The sequence below is a fragment of the Gossypium raimondii genome, chromosome 6 (assembly GCF_025698545.1).
Source record: "Gossypium raimondii isolate GPD5lz chromosome 6, ASM2569854v1, whole genome shotgun sequence".
Taxonomy (NCBI): Eukaryota; Viridiplantae; Streptophyta; class Magnoliopsida; order Malvales; family Malvaceae; genus Gossypium; species Gossypium raimondii.
This window is the reverse complement of record NC_068570.1, coordinates 2,638,287-2,657,378: the sequence shown is the minus strand read 5'-3', so window position 1 is coordinate 2,657,378 and position 19,092 is coordinate 2,638,287. Positions and strand designations below refer to the sequence as shown.

The 19,092-nt window shown below is 31.7% G+C and overlaps 2 protein-coding genes across 2 annotated transcripts; both read left to right on the top strand.

The window, feature by feature from the left end:
- The first annotated feature begins 4,156 nt into the window (after positions 1-4,156).
- Positions 4,157-7,616, top strand: LOC105773611 (receptor-like protein kinase 7). The gene is made up of 2 exons (XM_012595638.2): positions 4,157-6,834; positions 6,912-7,616. Exons 1-2 carry the CDS (start codon positions 4,251-4,253, stop codon positions 7,283-7,285), a joined length of 2,958 nt encoding a protein of 985 aa, XP_012451092.1. The 5' UTR covers positions 4,157-4,250; the 3' UTR covers positions 7,286-7,616.
- A 4,219-nt stretch (positions 7,617-11,835) lies between these two features.
- Positions 11,836-14,944, top strand: LOC105772506 (receptor protein-tyrosine kinase CEPR1). Its single transcript, XM_012593784.2, has 2 exons — positions 11,836-14,347; positions 14,424-14,944. Exons 1-2 carry the CDS (start codon positions 11,890-11,892, stop codon positions 14,819-14,821), a joined length of 2,856 nt encoding a protein of 951 aa, XP_012449238.1. The 5' UTR covers positions 11,836-11,889; the 3' UTR covers positions 14,822-14,944.
- Positions 14,945-19,092: the final 4,148 nt, after the last annotated feature.

Below are 19,092 nucleotides of genomic sequence, written 5' to 3'. Positions count from 1 at the left end.
TGTTCACACCGCTTGCACTGATCTAAAACTCTCATTCTCCTCTTCTTTTACTGTTCAGTTTTTTTTTTTTATGAAATGATTTTGAATGTCACAAATCTGTGAACCAAAATCCAAACATCTTTCTTCTCCAATCTCCGACACTAGCCATCAAACCAACTTGGATCTAAGGTATGTTCTTCTACTTGTCGATGTGTACTAATCTACTGTATCGATCATCAAATCATTGCTTAGAGCTTGTTAGCCGGACTTTTAAAAAAAAAAAGAACTTAACAACTCAATAACTTAAATAAAATCTTTCAAATAGTTTAGTACCCATTTTGTAACTTTTTGAAATTAAGTAATCAAAATAGAAATTTACTAATAGTTTAATGACTTTTAGTATAAACTTACTCTAAAATATATCAAGTGGAAATCAAATATAAACATTTATTAGATTGAATTATAAGAAATTTGATGTTGTTTAAGTAAATTTTGAAGTTTTGAATCCTGTTTTTTTATTACACAAAAAATAGTTGAGTATTAAGGTCAAGAAAAACAAAGAGAAGTACTCGAGACACAAATTGCCTAGCTAAAGATGCTCCTCCTATGGTGTGAGTCACCATTATTGTATTGGGTGAGCTTGATTGCCTCAAATAGCTTTTGCATTCATTATTCTGCAATAGTCTTTTTGAAGATAGTATTAATAAATTTTTAATCTTATCGATAATTACCTACAAAAAGAAATATTATGAAAATCTTATCGACAGTTACCTACAAGAAAAAATATTATAAATTTTAAAAATGATGAGGAAAAAGCACAAAATAAAGATTTCGGCATGGAAACTCAAGCGATGAGACTTAAGCCCACATCATCAAACTCCTTAAAACCTTAATTTTTAAAACCTTATTACATATGCTAATTGAGTCTTATCTCGATTGATATGGGCATTGTTGTCAATGTAGGAGGACATGAGTTTGAATGCACTGAAGCACATTATCTTCCTATTTATGGATTGGAAAGAGACTATGAGTAGTTCTAAGCATTATGTCAAAAGGTATATGTATAATACTATATCAGCTTGTTAATTCAAAAAGTATATAATCTAAATTCACAATTTATATAAAATATAAAAACTAATAGCAAAATTTAACTCGTATTTTAACTAGTCCGTGGGTCAGGGTATTAAACAGTTATGGTTTTATAAAAATGGCAAGTGTGAAATAAAAAGTGATTCTAGAACATGAGTCCATGAATCATCCAAAAAAGACTGAATAGATTCAATGTATTTTGAGATCTTTCTTTTCTCCAAATATGGACCCTCTTTTCCTCCACAAATTATTGAAGGCGACGTGCGCTTCACGCGTATTAACACACTCCCCCTAACTTGAATTCACCCACGTGCTTTTTTTCTACACCATTATTTTTAAATTATTAATCCTCTTTGAAGAAAGAAGAAAAGTCAACGTCCTCAGCGTTCCCCGCTTATAAAAACCCATTGTTTTTTTTAAATAGGATGAATAATGGAATCAGTTAAGTCATCGGTTTTACGGTTAGATCGATTTAGTTAAAAATTAAAAGAAAAATATCAGTTCAATCAATTTTTAGTTAGTTCAATTAATTCGAATCAATTTTCAATCTAATTAATTCGAAATGAGCGAAAAATTCATTGTTCTCCTTAATAATCGTGTCCACTTATTCACTTTTTTATTTTTATATAAAATAAAAAGATTATGTTAATTTTATTTTAAATTTTGAATATTTTTAATTTTAATAATAATAAATTAACATAAAATGTGTAGAGGTGTAGCTTAGGTGATATCGACACCCCTTTTGTTAAAGTGAGAATTCTTATCGTATGCGTGTAAAAGTACCAAATTTAGAATATAAATGTAAATATATGTTTGAAATTAATTAATTATAATAATACATGAAATCTACACAATAATAAAATAAAAAATAGATTAAAATTTGAGTAAAACGAAATTTAAACACAAAAATACATCATATTAATAATATTAAATGGATTACAATGGTTTATAAATGTGTTGTCATCAATTGTGAGTTAGTGTCGAATTGATTTGTGACACCAACTCATTTAATAATATTATTAATATATACAACTAACGGAGATAATACATTGTGCATATTAAAATAAAACCGTACAGAATACATCAAAATAAAGATTTGGCTGAGTGGTAACTTTAAAATTTCACTAATTAATTCAATTGGTGCGAGTTTAAATCTCATCGTATGCATATTTTAATTGTTTTTTAAAAAATAAATAAACTATACAAATTACGGAATGACATCTCCATAAATTCCCTAATTGAATTGGTGCTTGGTTGACTTGTGACACCAACTCAGTTAGGGGTTTAAATAACGGTACAAATATATAAACGACGGAAGTAATAAAATTAAAACGTACAAAAAAATTAAAATTGTAATCAATGATTTAAGTTCAATTCCAGTTATATATACATTTTTATTGGTTTTTAAAAAAATAAATAAACTATAACTTATTTTAATTACAAAATGACATATTCGTAATTTTCATAATCAAATTGATGACCCAGTTAAAAGTAACACTAACTCAGGACTTAAATAATAATATAATAATAATTTTTAATAATTATGTAATGATTGAGGTAATTTTTTAGAACTATAATTTAACCTTAATTTTATTTTAGTTAATAAATTATTTCAGCTCCTACAAGGTTACAACCCTATGGCGGCTTGTTTAGTTCTTAGGGACATACATTGACACGTAGGGGATACCAAATTCCAATTTTGTCCACAGCTTTTGAGATAAGATGACGTTAAAAATGATGTCCACATTTGAGCTACCCTTTTTCCGTTCCAAACAGTCTAATTATGCTGTTAGTCCCTCTATTATGCATTAAATTTACTTTTTATTTTAATTTGACATAAATTCACCTTCTATTTTTATAGTATTACTAATAAATCCAAATTGAGAAGTGAAGATTAATTAATCACGTCCAAATAATAAATATATGTGTCAAAAAAATGTTGAAGGGGTTAATATTTGGTATATGGCAGTGTATATTTTTTTTATTTCACAAGCAATCAGGGGCGAAAGTAGAAAATCTTTTAGGGGGCGGAATTAAATTGTAATTTTATAATAGAAAAAATGTAATTCCACCATTTTAATAGACTATATCTTTATAATTTTTAAAGAATTAAATCAAATTTTTATATTTTTAGGGGGGCCAAAGTACAATTTTACTTTAAAGTAGCCATATGGAAAAATTTTCAGTTGAGGGAGTCGAGCCCCGCCAGTCCTCCTAGTTTCACCGCTGCAAGCAATCTTAAAAAGTTTTCATGTGTTTTTTTAATATTTACAATATTCCTATAAAATACTTGCCAACCCCTTAACCCTATTTCTATAGTCTAAAAACTCTACTAACAATGTACCAAATATTATTTAGATGTTTAAGTTGTTTTATATAATTAAATCATATCGTCACTTCCTATATAACAATCAACAATGTTTTGTTGGAGCTATTAATAATTAGGGTTAAGTAAGAAAAATTAAAAATGGGCTCGAATAACAATTTATGAAATGCATGTTTAAAACCACTTATAATATTATGGGCGAGATCGGTTTGGTTCAGTTAAGTATTTAAAATTTTTAAACCATCTTCAGTTTGGTTCGATTCAAATATTGGGTTTTTCATATTAACTTTTTATTTTTGACTTTTAAACTTATTTTGATAAAATGAGTACGGTTTTATGGCTTATAGATATCAATTAGTAAAGTTTCATATTTTTATAGAAAATTTAAGTTATTTTCACAGTTTTAAATATAAATTATTTATTTTTTCATTATATAAAATTAAAATTAATTATAAACTGAATAAAAATAGGGTTCGATTCAGATAATTACTATTTTTAACTTGTATTTAATAAATATTTCAAACACATCGATTTAGATTAATTTTTAATTTTTTTTTTATTTTTCTTCCTCTAAATAACATTCCAAAAAGTAAAAGAAAAAATCAACTTATATCAAAATTAAAATAAAAAGATTAAACCTCAAATTGGAAGGACTAAAACTGAAATTAGACGGTTCCAAATACCAATGACTTTTTGGATTTTACTACCAAACAATGACACGTTTTTAACCTCAGATTTGATTCAGTCACCATGCTTACATTAACAAAGTCACCACTTTAAGTCCACTTTTCTTCTTCTTCTTCTTCTTCAAGTCTTCCACATTCTTGTCTGGTTTTTTTTTTCAATCCTTCAAGCTATGTCAAACACATGTTCTTACCACCACCAAAAAACCTGTCTCTATTGGTTTCTCACTCTCGTCTTCTGTTTTTTCTCACCATTTTCAGTCAAATCCAATGAACTCCAAATCCTATTGAATCTAAAATCCGCTCTCAACAAATCCACAACCACTGCTTTCAATTCATGGCAAACCCCAAATTCCATTTGTACCTTCAATGGAATCACTTGTAACCATGAAGGTTTCATTACAGAACTCGACCTTTCAACTCAGAACCTAACCGGTATTCTTCCATTTGACTCGCTATGCAAGCTTCCATCTTTACAAAAACTCTCTTTTGGTTACAATTCATTACACGGTCCGATCACCGGAGAGTTAAATAATTGTGTAAAGCTTCAATATTTAGATCTTGGGAACAATTTTTTTACCGGGATTTTCCCGGATATATCTTCTCTTATTCAATTAAAGTTCCTTCATTTGAACAAGAGTGGGTTTTCCGGGGAATTTCCATGGAAATCGCTGGAAAATTTTACCAATCTTACTGTTTTAAGCATTGGTGATAACCCTTTTGATCGTTTTCAATTCCCAGATCAGATTTTCAAGTTAAAGAAATTGAATTGGCTTTATATGGCGAATTGTAGTATTGAAGGGAAGATTCCATCCGCCATTGGTGACCTTATTGAGCTTAGAAACTTAGAGCTTGAATACAATTATTTATCTGGTGAAATCCCAATGGAGATTTCAAAGCTTCATAATTTATGGCAGCTTGAGCTTTACTGCAATAATCTCACCGGAAAACTCCCTGTCGGATTAAGAAACCTTACAAAGCTTGAATTTTTCGATGCTTCGGCCAACAAGCTTGAAGGAAACATATCAGAAATGGGGTATTTGAACAACTTGGTAAACCTTCATCTTTATCAGAACAAATTCACCGGCGAAATCCCACCGGAGTTTGGTCAATTCAGAAAACTGGTTAATTTGTCTCTGTATGAAAACATGTTAACCGGTCCTTTGCCGGAAAATCTTGGTTCTTGGGCTAATTTCGATTACATTGATGTGTCGGAAAATTCCTTGACTGGTCCAATCCCTCCTTACATGTGTAAACAAGGCACCATGAGAGGTCTCCTTTTGGTTCAGAACAGGTTCACAGGCGAATTGCCGGCGAGTTACGGAAATTGTAAAACTTTGAAGCGGTTTAGAGTCAACAACAACTCACTTTCAGGCGTAGTTCCGGCGGGAATATGGGGATTGCCGGTGGTGGACATAATCGACATTGCTTATAATCGATTTGAAGGGCCGATTACATCTGATATAACGAATGCAAAGGTGATGAGTATACTTTCAGTAGGATTTAACAGATTATCAGGTGAGTTACCTCAAGAGATTTCGAAAGCTATATCTTTGGTTAAAATTGAGGTTAATGATAATAAATTTTCCGGGAAAATTCCACATGGAATTGGGGAATTGAAAAGATTAAACGTCCTTAAATTCCACAACAACATGTTGTCTGGTTCCATACCTGAGTCATTGTGTTCTTGTGTTTCACTCAGTGACATAAACATGGCTGTCAATTCACTTTCCGGGAAAATCCCATCATGTTTAGGATCTTTAGCGACGTTGAATTCTTTGAATTTGTCACTAAATGAACTTTCCGGAAAAATCCCAGAAAGTTTATCGTCACTAAAGTTGAACCTTTTTGATCTGTCTTATAATCGTTTAGCTGGTCCTATACCAGAGTCTTTATCCATTGAAGCTTATAATGGTAGCTTGGTTGGAAACCCGGGCCTTTGTAGTTCGACCGACCGATCTTTCAAGCGATGTCAATTGGGTTCCGGCATGTCAAAAGATGTTCATACGATTATAGTTTGTTTCGTGATCGGCGTGATGGTCTTGCTTGTTTCGATAGGATGCTTCTTGTATTTGAAGAGGACTGAAAAAGATATAAATGATGATGGTCATTCATTGAAGGAAGAATCATGGGACGTTAAGTCTTTCCATGTTTTAACTTTCACCGAAGATGAAATCCTTGATTCGATCAAGCAAGAGAATTTGATTGGAAAAGGCAGGTCTGGGAATGTATACAAGGTAATGCTATCTAACAGAGTGGAACTCGCCGTGAAACACATATGGAACACGGAGTCCAACAGCCGGAGAAAGACCCGGAGTAGTGCCCCGATGTTAACCAAACATGACGGTAAGGCAAAAGAATTTGAAGCCGAGGTCCGGACATTGAGCTCAATAAGACATGTCAATGTGGTTAAGCTTTATTGCAGCATTACTAGTGAAGACTCAAGCTTGTTGGTGTATGAATACTTGCCAAACGGCAGCTTATGGGATCGGTTACATACGAGTAAGAAAATGGAGCTTGATTGGGATACAAGGTACGAGATTGCAATCGGAGCTGCTAAAGGACTCGAATACCTTCATCATGGATGCGAAAAGCCGGTGCTTCACCGAGATGTAAAATCAAGTAACATATTGTTAGATGAATATTTGAAGCCAAAGATTTCGGATTTCGGACTTGCCAAGATTGTTCAAGCCAATAGTAGCATTGGTAATGACTCCACCCATGTCATTGCAGGAACCCATGGTTACATAGCGCCCGGTAAGTCAATTTCAATGCTTCACTTTCCAAGTTCAATATTAACTAAATTACTAAAGCAACACAATTTTTTTTCATAGAATACGGCTACACCTGCAAAGTCGACGAGAAGAGCGATGTATATAGTTTCGGGGTGGTATTACTGGAGTTAATGACCGGAAAAAAGCCAATAGAGCCGGAATATGGAGAAAATAAGGACATTGTGAGTTGGGTTGGCAGCAACTTAAAGGGCAAAGAGAGTGTTTTAAGCATAGTGGACCCAAAGATACCACATGCATTCAAAGAGGATGCAATGAAGGTGTTGAAGATTGCCATATTGTGCACCACTACACTGCCTGCCCTAAGACCCACCATGAGAAGAGTGGTTCAAATGCTCAAAGAAGCTGAACCCTACCGATTGGCCGGGCTTGTTATCGGTAAGGACAGTGACCCGAAGGAAAAGGAAAACCATTGATGAATTCATATTGTAACATGTGGAGCAACTTTTTTGTAACATATTAGGTAATTTCATCAGCTTGTCATAGGTTGTATGGTATATTGGCCTAGTTTTAGATGGGCAGTTCAAAAAGTTTCGGGTTTTTCTTTTTTCGATTCAGTTAGTTTTGAGTTAAGGTCGTTCAAGTTTTTGTGTCTAGTCATTATATGTTTAGATATTTCAGGATTAAGTTTAGACTAGACAAGTTTAAATTGTTGATTTTCATGATCAAATCAAGTTGAGACTTGAGGCAAATTTAAGGTTTGATTGATCTAATCGAATTTTTAAGTTTATGATAAAATTAGAATAATGGGTCTATTTGTTATTTTCATAGTAATGAATGGAGATTGTGAAAATAAAAGAGTACTATTTTGTAATATTGTGAAATTATTGGTGTGAATTGATTTATGTCACGTTAGTAATAGAATAGGTGCATGAACTTATAGACAAAAGCGGATAAAACGTTTACTTAAAAGCATTGTCTTATCGGCGGCTTCTTTATTATTTTAATTAGAAAAAAATAAAATAAAAGAGACAAAAAAAACATATATATATATAGAATTTAATCTTTTTAAGTAAATTTTTCTGTCTCTATTTTATGATCTATGTTTAAGACTCATAATTAGGGATCTTACTATGATAAAGTTTCAAAATCATGCTAAAACTTATATAATTATAAACAATTAGAAATTCTAATTGATTGAGTTTTAGCTCGATTGACATGAGCATTGTTGCCAATGCAGGAGGATGTGGGTTCGAGTGTACTAAAGCACATTATTCTCCTATTTATGGATTGGAGAAAAGGGTTATGAGTAGTTTCAGACATTGTCTAAAAAAGAACAGATATGACCATACTTATAATAAGATTATATAATCATTTGATTCTATAATGTCTTTTAAGTTATATTTAAAATATTAAAATATAAATAAATAAGACATGTGTCAATTTTTCAACCCATTTGTAAAATTATAAAATTTAATCGATATTAATATTTTTAAAATACTAAAATTATTTTTTTTAAGTTAAAGCCTTGGATCTAAAGAACATAGACCCATAAATACTGGATTTTAAATTTTCAGTTGCTGGGTCCTGGATTATTCAACACAAATAAGCCCGTTAATTTTTTTGTTACATTATAGGCTACAATAATTATCTAAAAGAAAAGGAAAATTCAACCCACAATTATTTTCATATTTATTAGGGTTCAAATTTAGATATATTTTAGGTTAAATTCTAGTATTAGTTTTCTGCATTTTGGTCAATTTTAATCTTTGTATGTTTTGAAATTTGGAATTTCAATCCCGACTTAAATAATAGCAGTTAAATTTGTTTAGTTAAATTTTATTATTAGTTCTATATATTTATGCATAGAGTTGCGATTTAGTTCATATTTTCTAATTTCATTCTTAGAGCTTATAATTTTTGAATTTTGAAATTTTGGTCTTGACGCAAATGAGATCATTAAATCAATTAACTGACATGGGATTACACACGTGATGATATGTTTGTCACATCAGATTTTAGAAATAACAAAACGTAACTTAATGAATTTAATTACTATAATTTGATCAGGACAGAAATATTAAAATTCAAAAAATACAAAAGCTAAAAATGACCAAACTAATGTACAACGATAAAATTCATAGTTTATGCATAAATAGCGGAATTTATTATTAGTACCTTTGAGAATTTAGCTTTTCCACTCATAAATGTCCCTCCCATATACTATAAGGCACATGTGAAGTCCAATTTTTTTCAAGCCCTTATGAGGTTGTCCCGCTCATCGTTTTTTTTTCAAGTATTCGAGCTCTCAACAAAATTAGAAACAAAACTCTCGTAACAAGTTTCAGGTGAAAGATATTTCACAAATTTTTTAAAATCAAAAACTATACTTCACAAACTTCTCTAATGAAAGTTGAAAATCTCTTAACAAGTACAATAATATATTGTAATGATTGATTTTGATTATAATTATTTTAACGTATGACATATTAATTATATAAATTTAGTTTGAAATTTCTTCTTAAAAGAAAAAAAGAATGTAAACTATGCATAAATATATATGTGTGTGTGTGTGCTGCGGGTGTGCCTCGCATTTATCGGATACGTTGCGAACACTTACGACAAGAATCGACAAGAAATCAAATAGGAGCAGAAAGTCACACGATGTTGGGACGAGGAGGTCCCGAACATCGAGACAAGAGGCACGTGGGGATGAGCTAGGTGAAGCACGTCGGGACGACGCGGCGTTCTTGACAGCCAAGCAAGACTGCAATGTCATGACGAGTAGGAAGGTCATGTCACGACAAGGTGACGTATTCGGCTCAAATACAACTACGATTTTTGACTCTCAATATGATTTCTCTCTCAATCGAACTTTATTTCATCCAAGATTATTTCAATCATATTGGACTCACATCCCAAACCTGTTTAAAGGGTTTTTGGAATCCTGTTTAGTAACAATTAATTTCAGAGAATTAGATTTGTGTTTAATATCTCTCGTGTGAGATTTCTTAAAGGTTTTCGGGGAGAGTTTTTGTATTTGAGATATTTGGGTTTCTTTTGAGAATTGCTCTTTGTATTCGGGTTTTGGATACTTTCCATCGTTGTACTCTTTTGTTTGTTGCTTAATGAAAAGTCGAAACTTTCTTTACCCGTGATTTTTTTATCCCTCAATAAGATACTTATATTCCTCTTCACTTTTACTATCTCGTTGTTTATATGAAACAATTCCAACAATACGAAAATATGCAAATCTAGTTGAAAGTTGTGCAAAATAAGTGGCACGCATCATAACTAATCAAAATATTTTACATAAAAGAATATTAATAATTATGTACGGTAAGGTATTAAATTACTAATTATTTATTTCCACTTTAGGTTATGCTTTTCTATTACAATTATTTATTAACCATGATTCTTTTTTATACAAAATCATGATTAATTTTTGAATAGAAACAAAATGTCACATTTAAATCTAATTGCAGATATAATTATATTATATACATGTGAATCGCATAAAAATAATGGCCAAAAAATAATTTTAATCACAGTGGCCAACAATTGTGCAGCTTAATAAACATGAAATTTGCAAAGGTGTTAAAATTAGATTGGATTATTCGGATATATTAGGTAAAAGAAAATTTTAAACCAGTAAAAACTTAGAAACCCAGAATTTTACTTTTGTTTTCTTTATTATTTTTTAACTTTGGTTATTAAACTATTAATAATTTACGTTTTGATCATTCAATTTTAAAAGTTAATAGTTTGAACTATTTAAAAGTTTTCTTTTAAATTACCAAGTTGTTATAATTATTATTATATGGCCTTTTTTATTCGCATTGTCTGCACTAATCAAAAGCTCTCCTTCCTCTTTTCTTTTATAGTTCATTTTTTTTTATAAAACAGTTTTGAACATCACGAATCAACGGATCAAAATTCAAACAATTTTTCTTCTTCGATTTTTGACACTGATCGTTAAATCGATTTGCATCTAAAGTATATTCTTCTACTCGTCGATAGGTACTATTCTACTGTATTGATTGTCCAATAATCTCTTGGAGCTCACTAACCAAACTTTATTTAAAATTTTTTTTAACAATCAGTGACTTAAATGGAAACATTTGAAAAGTTCAATGACATAAATGAAAACTTTCGAATAGTTCAGTGATTATTTTATAATTTTTAAAATTGAGTGACTAAAACGTAAACTTAATAATAGTTTAGTAATATTGGAGCCAGAAATTGAAGATGCTTTGATTATTTTTATCTTCAATTTTTGAAATGATTGAATCGAAATAATGGAACCAAGTTCAAAGAATAATGTTACTGTGGTGAAGATGCGGCCTACCGTAGCCTTGTGTCACCTTTTAAGTTAAAAATATTTGTATGCTCTTTGTTTATGCCATTAATTCGCAGTTCTTTTATTTGTTTAATTTGGAATGAAGAAAATGGATGTCAATTTCAGCACAAAAGTGGATTTATTCTTTTATTCTTTAATTTTCCACTTACCAATTACCATATATCATACAAACAATATTTCATTGTAAGAACAGTTCCATAATCCTTACATCAACAATAATAAAAATATATAATTATGTCAAATAAATAATATGTCAAAATTTATATAAGATGTCTATAAGCCGATTTGTTTGTATGTATGTATGTATGTATGTATGTATGCATGCATGCATGCATTTCTACAATCAACTGAATACAGTCATTGACTGTTCTTTTTTGTTTGTTTATATATATATATATATATATATATATGCATGAATCTCACAAGTGAGTGAAATGGTATTGGCTAGTATAAAGCAAAAACATAGTACACTTGGACAAGCTTAAGCAACACATCACGAGGGTTCTGTAGATTATTCCAACACCTAATCTGTATATGTCTATATATGTAGTGGTAACATTAACGTTATTCCTCTCTACATGAGATAGTGGTGTTTATATGCATGTACGTATATATATGTGTGTGTGTGTGTGTGTGTGTGCCACTTTATGCAAAAGATAAGCACAACACAAACCTACAACAAGAACCTGCTTTTTTTCTTCACCATCCAAGCTTTTAAAAATGGCACCAAAAGCTGTTTTTCTCTTCCTAATGTTACTTAGTTTCATGTTTTATTCTTCAAAAGCTATAAGACATAATCAGTGGCAGTTCTTCAGCATCATGAAAGCCTCGTTATCGGGAAATCCGTTGTCCGATTGGGAGGTAAATGAAGGGGAAGGTTACTGTAATTTCACAGGAGTTAGCTGCAACAATGAAGGATATGTTGAAAGTATGAACTTTTCAGGTTGGTCACTCACCGGTAATTTCCCGGCCGATGTGTGTTCTTATCTACCGGAGTTACGTGTTCTCGATATCAGCCGCAATAACTTCCGTGGAAACTTTCTTAATGGTGTCGTTAACTGCTCTGTCTTGGAAGTGTTCAATATGAGCTCTGTTTACCTAAATGCAACATTTCCTGATTTATCGAAAACGACATCTTTACGTATACTCGATTTGTCATACAACCGTTTTCGAGGTGATTTCTCTATGTCAATTACTAATCTTACGAATCTCGAGGTGTTGTACATCAACGAAAACGATGGATTGAACTTATGGCAACTCCCGACGAACATTTCCCTGCTTACTAAGCTCAGAATCATGGTCTTAACAACTTGCAAGTTGTATGGTCGGATCCCGGCATCGATAGGAAATATGACATCACTTGTTGATCTTGAATTGAGTGGAAATTTCCTTTCAGGTCAGATCCCAAAGGAGCTTGGATTGCTTAAAAACTTGCAGCAGCTCGAGCTATACTATAATCAGCACTTATCCGGAACGATACCTGCAGAACTCGGGAATCTGATAGAGCTCAGAGACTTAGACATGTCGGTCAATCGTTTGAGGGGAAGCATTCCAACATCGATATGTCGACTTCCTAAACTTCAAGTCCTACAACTATATAACAACAGTCTTACAGGCGAAATCCCGGGCGTTATTGCAAACTCGACAACCTTGACCACACTGTCACTCTATGGAAACTTCTTATCAGGACAAGTTCCTCAAAATCTGGGGCAGTTATCACCTATGGTTATTCTAGACTTGTCTGAAAACCAACTATCGGGTTCGTTGCCAACTGAGGTTTGCCGTGGAGGTAAATTGCTCTACTTACTTGTCTTGGATAACAAGTTATCTGGGAAGTTGCCTGATAGTTATGCAGATTGTGAGTCTCTTGTTCGATTTCGAGTTAGCAATAACTATTTGGAGGGACCAATACCAGAAGGACTTCTTGGTCTCCCTCATGTCTCAATCATTGACTTGGCTGATAATAATTTTACGGGCCATTTTCCGGGTTCAATAGGAAATGCTAGGAACTTGTCTGAACTTTTCATGCAGAACAATAAGGTATCAGGTGCTATACCTCGCAAAATCTCTCGAGCTATCAATATGGTAAAGATTGATCTCAGTAACAATCTCCTGTCTGGTTCAATACCTACAGAAATCGGCAATCTAAAGAAACTAAATTTACTTGTATTACAAGGTAACAAGCTCAGTTCATCCATCCCGAACTCCCTTTCTTTGTTGAAATCTCTCAATGTCCTCGATCTTTCTAGCAACTGCTTGACTGGGAATATCCCAGAGAGCCTTAGTGAATTGTTGCCTAACTTCATCAACTTGTCGAACAATGAACTTTCCGGCCCGATTCCTCTCTCGTTGATCGAAGGTGGATTGATGGAAAGCTTTTCAGGCAATCCAGGTCTTTGTGTTACAGTTCATATTCGAAATTTCCCCATATGTTCTTCACACGCTTACAACCACAAGAAGCAAAATTCTATGTGGGCAATCATAATATCAGTCATTGTCATTACTATTGCAGCTCTCTTGATTCTAAAACGTTGTTTCAGTAACCAAAGAGCCGCAATGGAACATGACGAGACCTTGTCTTCATTGTTCTGTTCATATGACATGAAGAGCTTCCATAAAACATGTTTTGACCTACATGATATCCTCGAAGCAATGGTCGATAAGAACATAGTAGGCCACGGAGGATCCGGCACTGTGTATAGGATTGAACTCCGAAGTGGAGATGTTGTTGCAGTAAAGAAACTATGGAGCAGAACAACAAAAGATTCTACTTCAGAAGATCAGTTGATTATAAAAAAATGCTTGAACACCGAGGTCGAGACTCTCGGAAACATAAGGCATAAAAACATAGTCAAACTATATAGCTACTTCTCGAACTTCGATTGTCATCTATTGGTTTATGACTACATGCCGAATGGAAACCTTTGGGATGCTCTTCATAAAGGATGGTTCCATTTAGATTGGCCAAACCGACATCAAATCGCACTTGGGGTTGCACAAGGCTTAGCATACCTTCACCATGATCTATTACCACCAATCGTTCATAGAGACATCAAATCAACCAACATCCTACTTGATATCAATTACCAACCCAAAGTTGCCGATTTCGGAATAGCCAAAGTATTGAAAGATTCAACCTCTACAATCATAGCAGGCACATATGGTTACTTAGCCCCTGGTAAGACACGTCATGTTATTTCATATGTTTTTTTTCTTTTTGTTGTTGAACTTAATGTGATTGTTGGTTATGACAGAATATGCATATTCGAATAAAGCGACAACGAAGTGCGATGTTTATAGTTTTGGGGTGGTGTTGATGGAACTAATAACAGGGAAGAAACCAGTGGATGCAGATTTCGGAGAGTATAAGAACATTGTATATTGGGTTACAACAAAGCTGGATACAAAGGAAGGGGTAATGGAGGTCATAGACAAGAACTTGTTGGGGTCATTTAAGGATGAGATGATTCAAGTTCTTAGAATTGCAATGTGTTGTACATGTAAGAATCCATCTCAACGTCCAACAATGAATGAGGTTGTTCAATTGTTGATTCAGACAGACCCTTGCTTAACAGATCCTTACAAGTTTTCAACAAAGACCAGAGACGCATCGAATGTCACAGAGAACCAACCAGAAGAGGTAGAATCATAACAACTTAAAGCTTTTTCTCTTTTGATTAAATTTTGCTGATTAGTGGCTTGTAGATTCTCTTTCCGTTTTCTTCTCTTGTAAGGACCCAAGGAATTTAAATCACTATAAACTGCTTTATGGCAACACACAGCATGAAATCATTGCATAGCTTCCAATAGCTTTCTTTTCTCTGTATGTATGTATGTATGTATGTATGTATGTATTACATAACATCATACACCTGGCAATCTTGTATTTGTGGTCTCCCAAGAAGAATGAGATTGTAATGGAAAAAAAATAGTCTTTTAAGTATGGTGGAGAGTCCATATGGAGAAGTGGAGAAGCTATGTTCAACCAAAAAAAGGAAGGGTATATATATTCATTCAAATCAGTACATGAATTGTTCTAAAAAATCCAGATTCTAGAAGAGTAAAAGTACCTAATGATAAACTTTTTTACAGAATCAAATAGTTTACCAACAAGAAGGAAACAATGCTTGTTATTCACAATGATGGGTTCTCAAGTTGAGTTGCCCACTTTGTGCCTGAAATGATAAAAGCAGTGGTAGTAAATTGGTAAAAGTGGGTTAAACAATTCACAACAAGAAAGTTTTAAAAAAATGTAGATGATGATGATGGTTGATTGAACCACTAAAAAGGCCACTCATACATAAAGAACTTGAATGCCTGATTAAAGTGGCTTAACAGGGTTGAGCACTTTACAATGTTTTTTCCATGAAAAATTGAATATAAAAATATTGACATTTACTTGCACTTCCATTGAAATAGTAGAAGACATCAACAAATTGGGATATTATTTGATTTACTGATAATAAAGTGGATTATATACCATCAATGTATCAAATAAAAACCTGAAAAAGAGATGAATGGAAGATCATGATAGATTGACTTTGGAGGAATTTAAGGGGCCTTCTTTAGTCCAAATGGATGAATGTTTGGACTTCCTTCTTGGATCAAACGAATCAAGAACTTCCATTTATTTGGGCTTTTGACAATCTTTTGGCACTTTTTGGATTAAGAAAAAAGGATTTTAGATAGGGTACTATAAATAGAATAAGTTTTTACATAGTTTCAATTATTATTTAATGATTAAGAAATGTCATAAGTTTTTGTATTTTTTTATAAATTTAAAATTTAGTCCCTTTATTTTTAGATTTTAAAATTCAGATCCAATTATTTGTTAATTTTAAGTTCATTACAACGTCAATTTTTAATGATTAAGATATGCAATAAGTTTCGGTATTTTTCATAAATTTGAAATCTAATCCTTTATTTATTTCAGATTTTAAAATTTAGATCTAATTATTTGTTAAATTTAAGTTCATTACAACATCTATTTTTAGTTTCATGGATACTAAGTGAGTATTGTTTTATTATTCAAAATGTCACATAAAAAATTTTAATAGTGTTAACAATTGGATCTGAAATTTGAAATATGAAAGCGTAGAGGATTAAATCCTAGAAATAAAAATATAAAAATAATTTGTAAAGATTATATTTAATTTAGTTGTTAAGTGGGATAAATTGATTAACTGAAATTTAATATTTAAATGTTATTTTGATTATCGTTGACCTAAAAGTTAATAATATTTTTATTATGTTTGGTTTTGGATTTTAGTTTATTTTAATATTTTAGTTGGATAGATAACATTATTTGTTAGCATTATTTTCAACACGAGTTACAACTTGAAGAAAAGTTAAAACTTATTATATTCTGATTCGCATATTAGTGAATTATTAACGGCTTATTAATGAAGTCAAATATGCTAAAATCAAGACAAATAAAAATCAGTTAAAGATTTTCAATACAATCTAAGTTTCCTTAATAAAAGATTTGATCTTCAAGGATACTTTAGTGGAATTAATTGATTTTAATTTAACAAACAATATTAACTCTTATATATGCCTGGCTTGTTAGGTTAAATAGAGGAATGAAAGAGCACTATACTTGTTTATATAGGAAATGTTTTATTGAGTGTAGATATCGTAAGTAGTTGAATTGAATCAATTAATTTATATCTAAGATTTGAGGAGAATTATCCAGATCGAGTATAGGAATGATGTTACCACTTGGTGAGTGAGTGGAACTTATATCATAACTTGTACTTATTGAGAGCATGGTGAAATAACTCTTTGGGCTAGGCCACACAAATATAGAAAGCTTTCACAACTTAATATACATATATATGGACTAATATTTGACAGGGAAAAAAAAACAATTTCTTCAACTTGTATCATAACTAAACACTTGACGCACTAAATGGTGATCATGTTGTTGGTTTCTGTGCAAGATGAAAGGTGTTTTAATGACCAGATCCCCTATGTTGGACGACTTCAATTTTGTTTACTAGAAAGTTAAGATGATGGCTTTCATTAAGTCCATGAATGAGAAGGCTTGGTGTTAAACTTTGACAAGCTGGGAACCTCTTATAGATGTTTTAGGTATGACGACACCCAAATTTGAGACAACTTGTACAAGTGAGGAACATAAGCTTGCTAATGGAAACCCCAAAACTCCTGGTGCTATTTTTTTGGAGTTGGTGAACAAAAGTTCAAGAGGACTTCAAAGTGCACTACAAGTAGAGATGCTTAGTTAATTCTTGAGACTACATACTGGGAAATTAGCATTGCGAAGCAATCAAAGCTTCAGATGCTGACTACAAAGTTTGAGACCTTGAGGGTGCAAGAGAAAAGGAATAAATAAGAAGACCCTATGTATCACTACTCATCCAACTGTTTAGAAGAAGATGAAGAGCATCTCAACAACTATGTTGCCTTCACTACTCAAGTTACTTCATTATATTCGACTGATTCAAAAGCTGGTAGTAAGATTAAATTTAAGGAATAAATAATTTTAAAAAACAAGATTAATTTTATCAAACAACATAATTACATTGAGTACTTAATTTTATTAATATATCAAACAACTTTTTAATTTTGAGGCTAGAATTTGCAACTCAAGCACTTGATATATGATAGGTTTTATATCAGTAATGTTAAATTCAGAATATCTTAATGCAAGAAATTTATATGTGCCCATTTTTCATTTATGTATGAATTCTTAAAAGCAGTCTAGATATCCCTTGGTGAAGTTATGTTTCTGTAAGTGTTATATAATCGATTTGTGAGAGAATTCAAAATGTATCCATAATGAATGTAGTCATCTTCTTGTCTTTTACTTCTCTCTTTTAAAGTAACATCAGAATTTGTAGATGTTGCTCTGATAATGGTTAGAGATTTAGATCAAGAACATAAAATATCTTCAATGTAGTAACAAAACACCATCTTTTCTTTTCTTTTTGTGTAATTGGTCCGATTGAACCTATCTAACTTGATCATATCTTGATGAACTTTAAGACTTGAAGTTAATTCAATCTCCATGTAGAACATGCTTATAATAAAGCCTTAAGGTTGTTAAAAGAATTTATAGTAAAATAATAATAATAAATAGACTTTGAGGCGTGAGACAGATTCCTTAAGGCTTTATTATGCTTCCAAGAATATAATAAAATCTTAAAACATCCAAAGCATAATAGTAAAAATGATTGAACATAAAGGTTCTTTAAATAAACAAGGTAAAATTACTTCTGATAGTCGCTTAACTATTGTCAGAAATTGGCCGATTGGGTCTTAGCCTGATTGGCATTATTGTTAATGCAGAAGGATGTGGGTTTGAGTGCGTTGAAGCACATTATCCTCCTATTTAAGGTTTAAAACTTACTCTCATAAAATGAGTTTAATCATGCAATCATCATGTTTTTAAAAAATATTTTTTATTGGTGCCGCGTGACATATTGACAACACCGGATTAAAGTGTGATAAATTAAAACGTTTAGGTACTTTATATGAAAAAATAAGCAAAAAAGGGTTTATGAAATAGTTTCCCTAAAAGCATATTTGGTGTTGCCTAACAATGTGGCGGCAACTTAAATATTTTTTTTTACAACAATCAATCTAAAAGAGAAAAGTTTTACATCAAGTCTCTAAATGTTTTGGTTTATCGCACTTTAATTCGGTGCTACCAATATGTCAAACAACATCAGTGATGGTTGGAAGAAAATAGGGTGATGTCATCAACTAGTCAAGTGACATTAATCTTCATTGTAAAAGAACATCTCATTTTTGTAACTAATTTAATTCCTATACCATTTTTTTATTTAATTAGTATTATTTTTATAAAAAAATCCCCAATTTATTTATTTATTCATAAATAATATATTATTTCATAATATTTATTGCGAACTGCTTTTTTTGTTTTGTTTTTTAAGATAA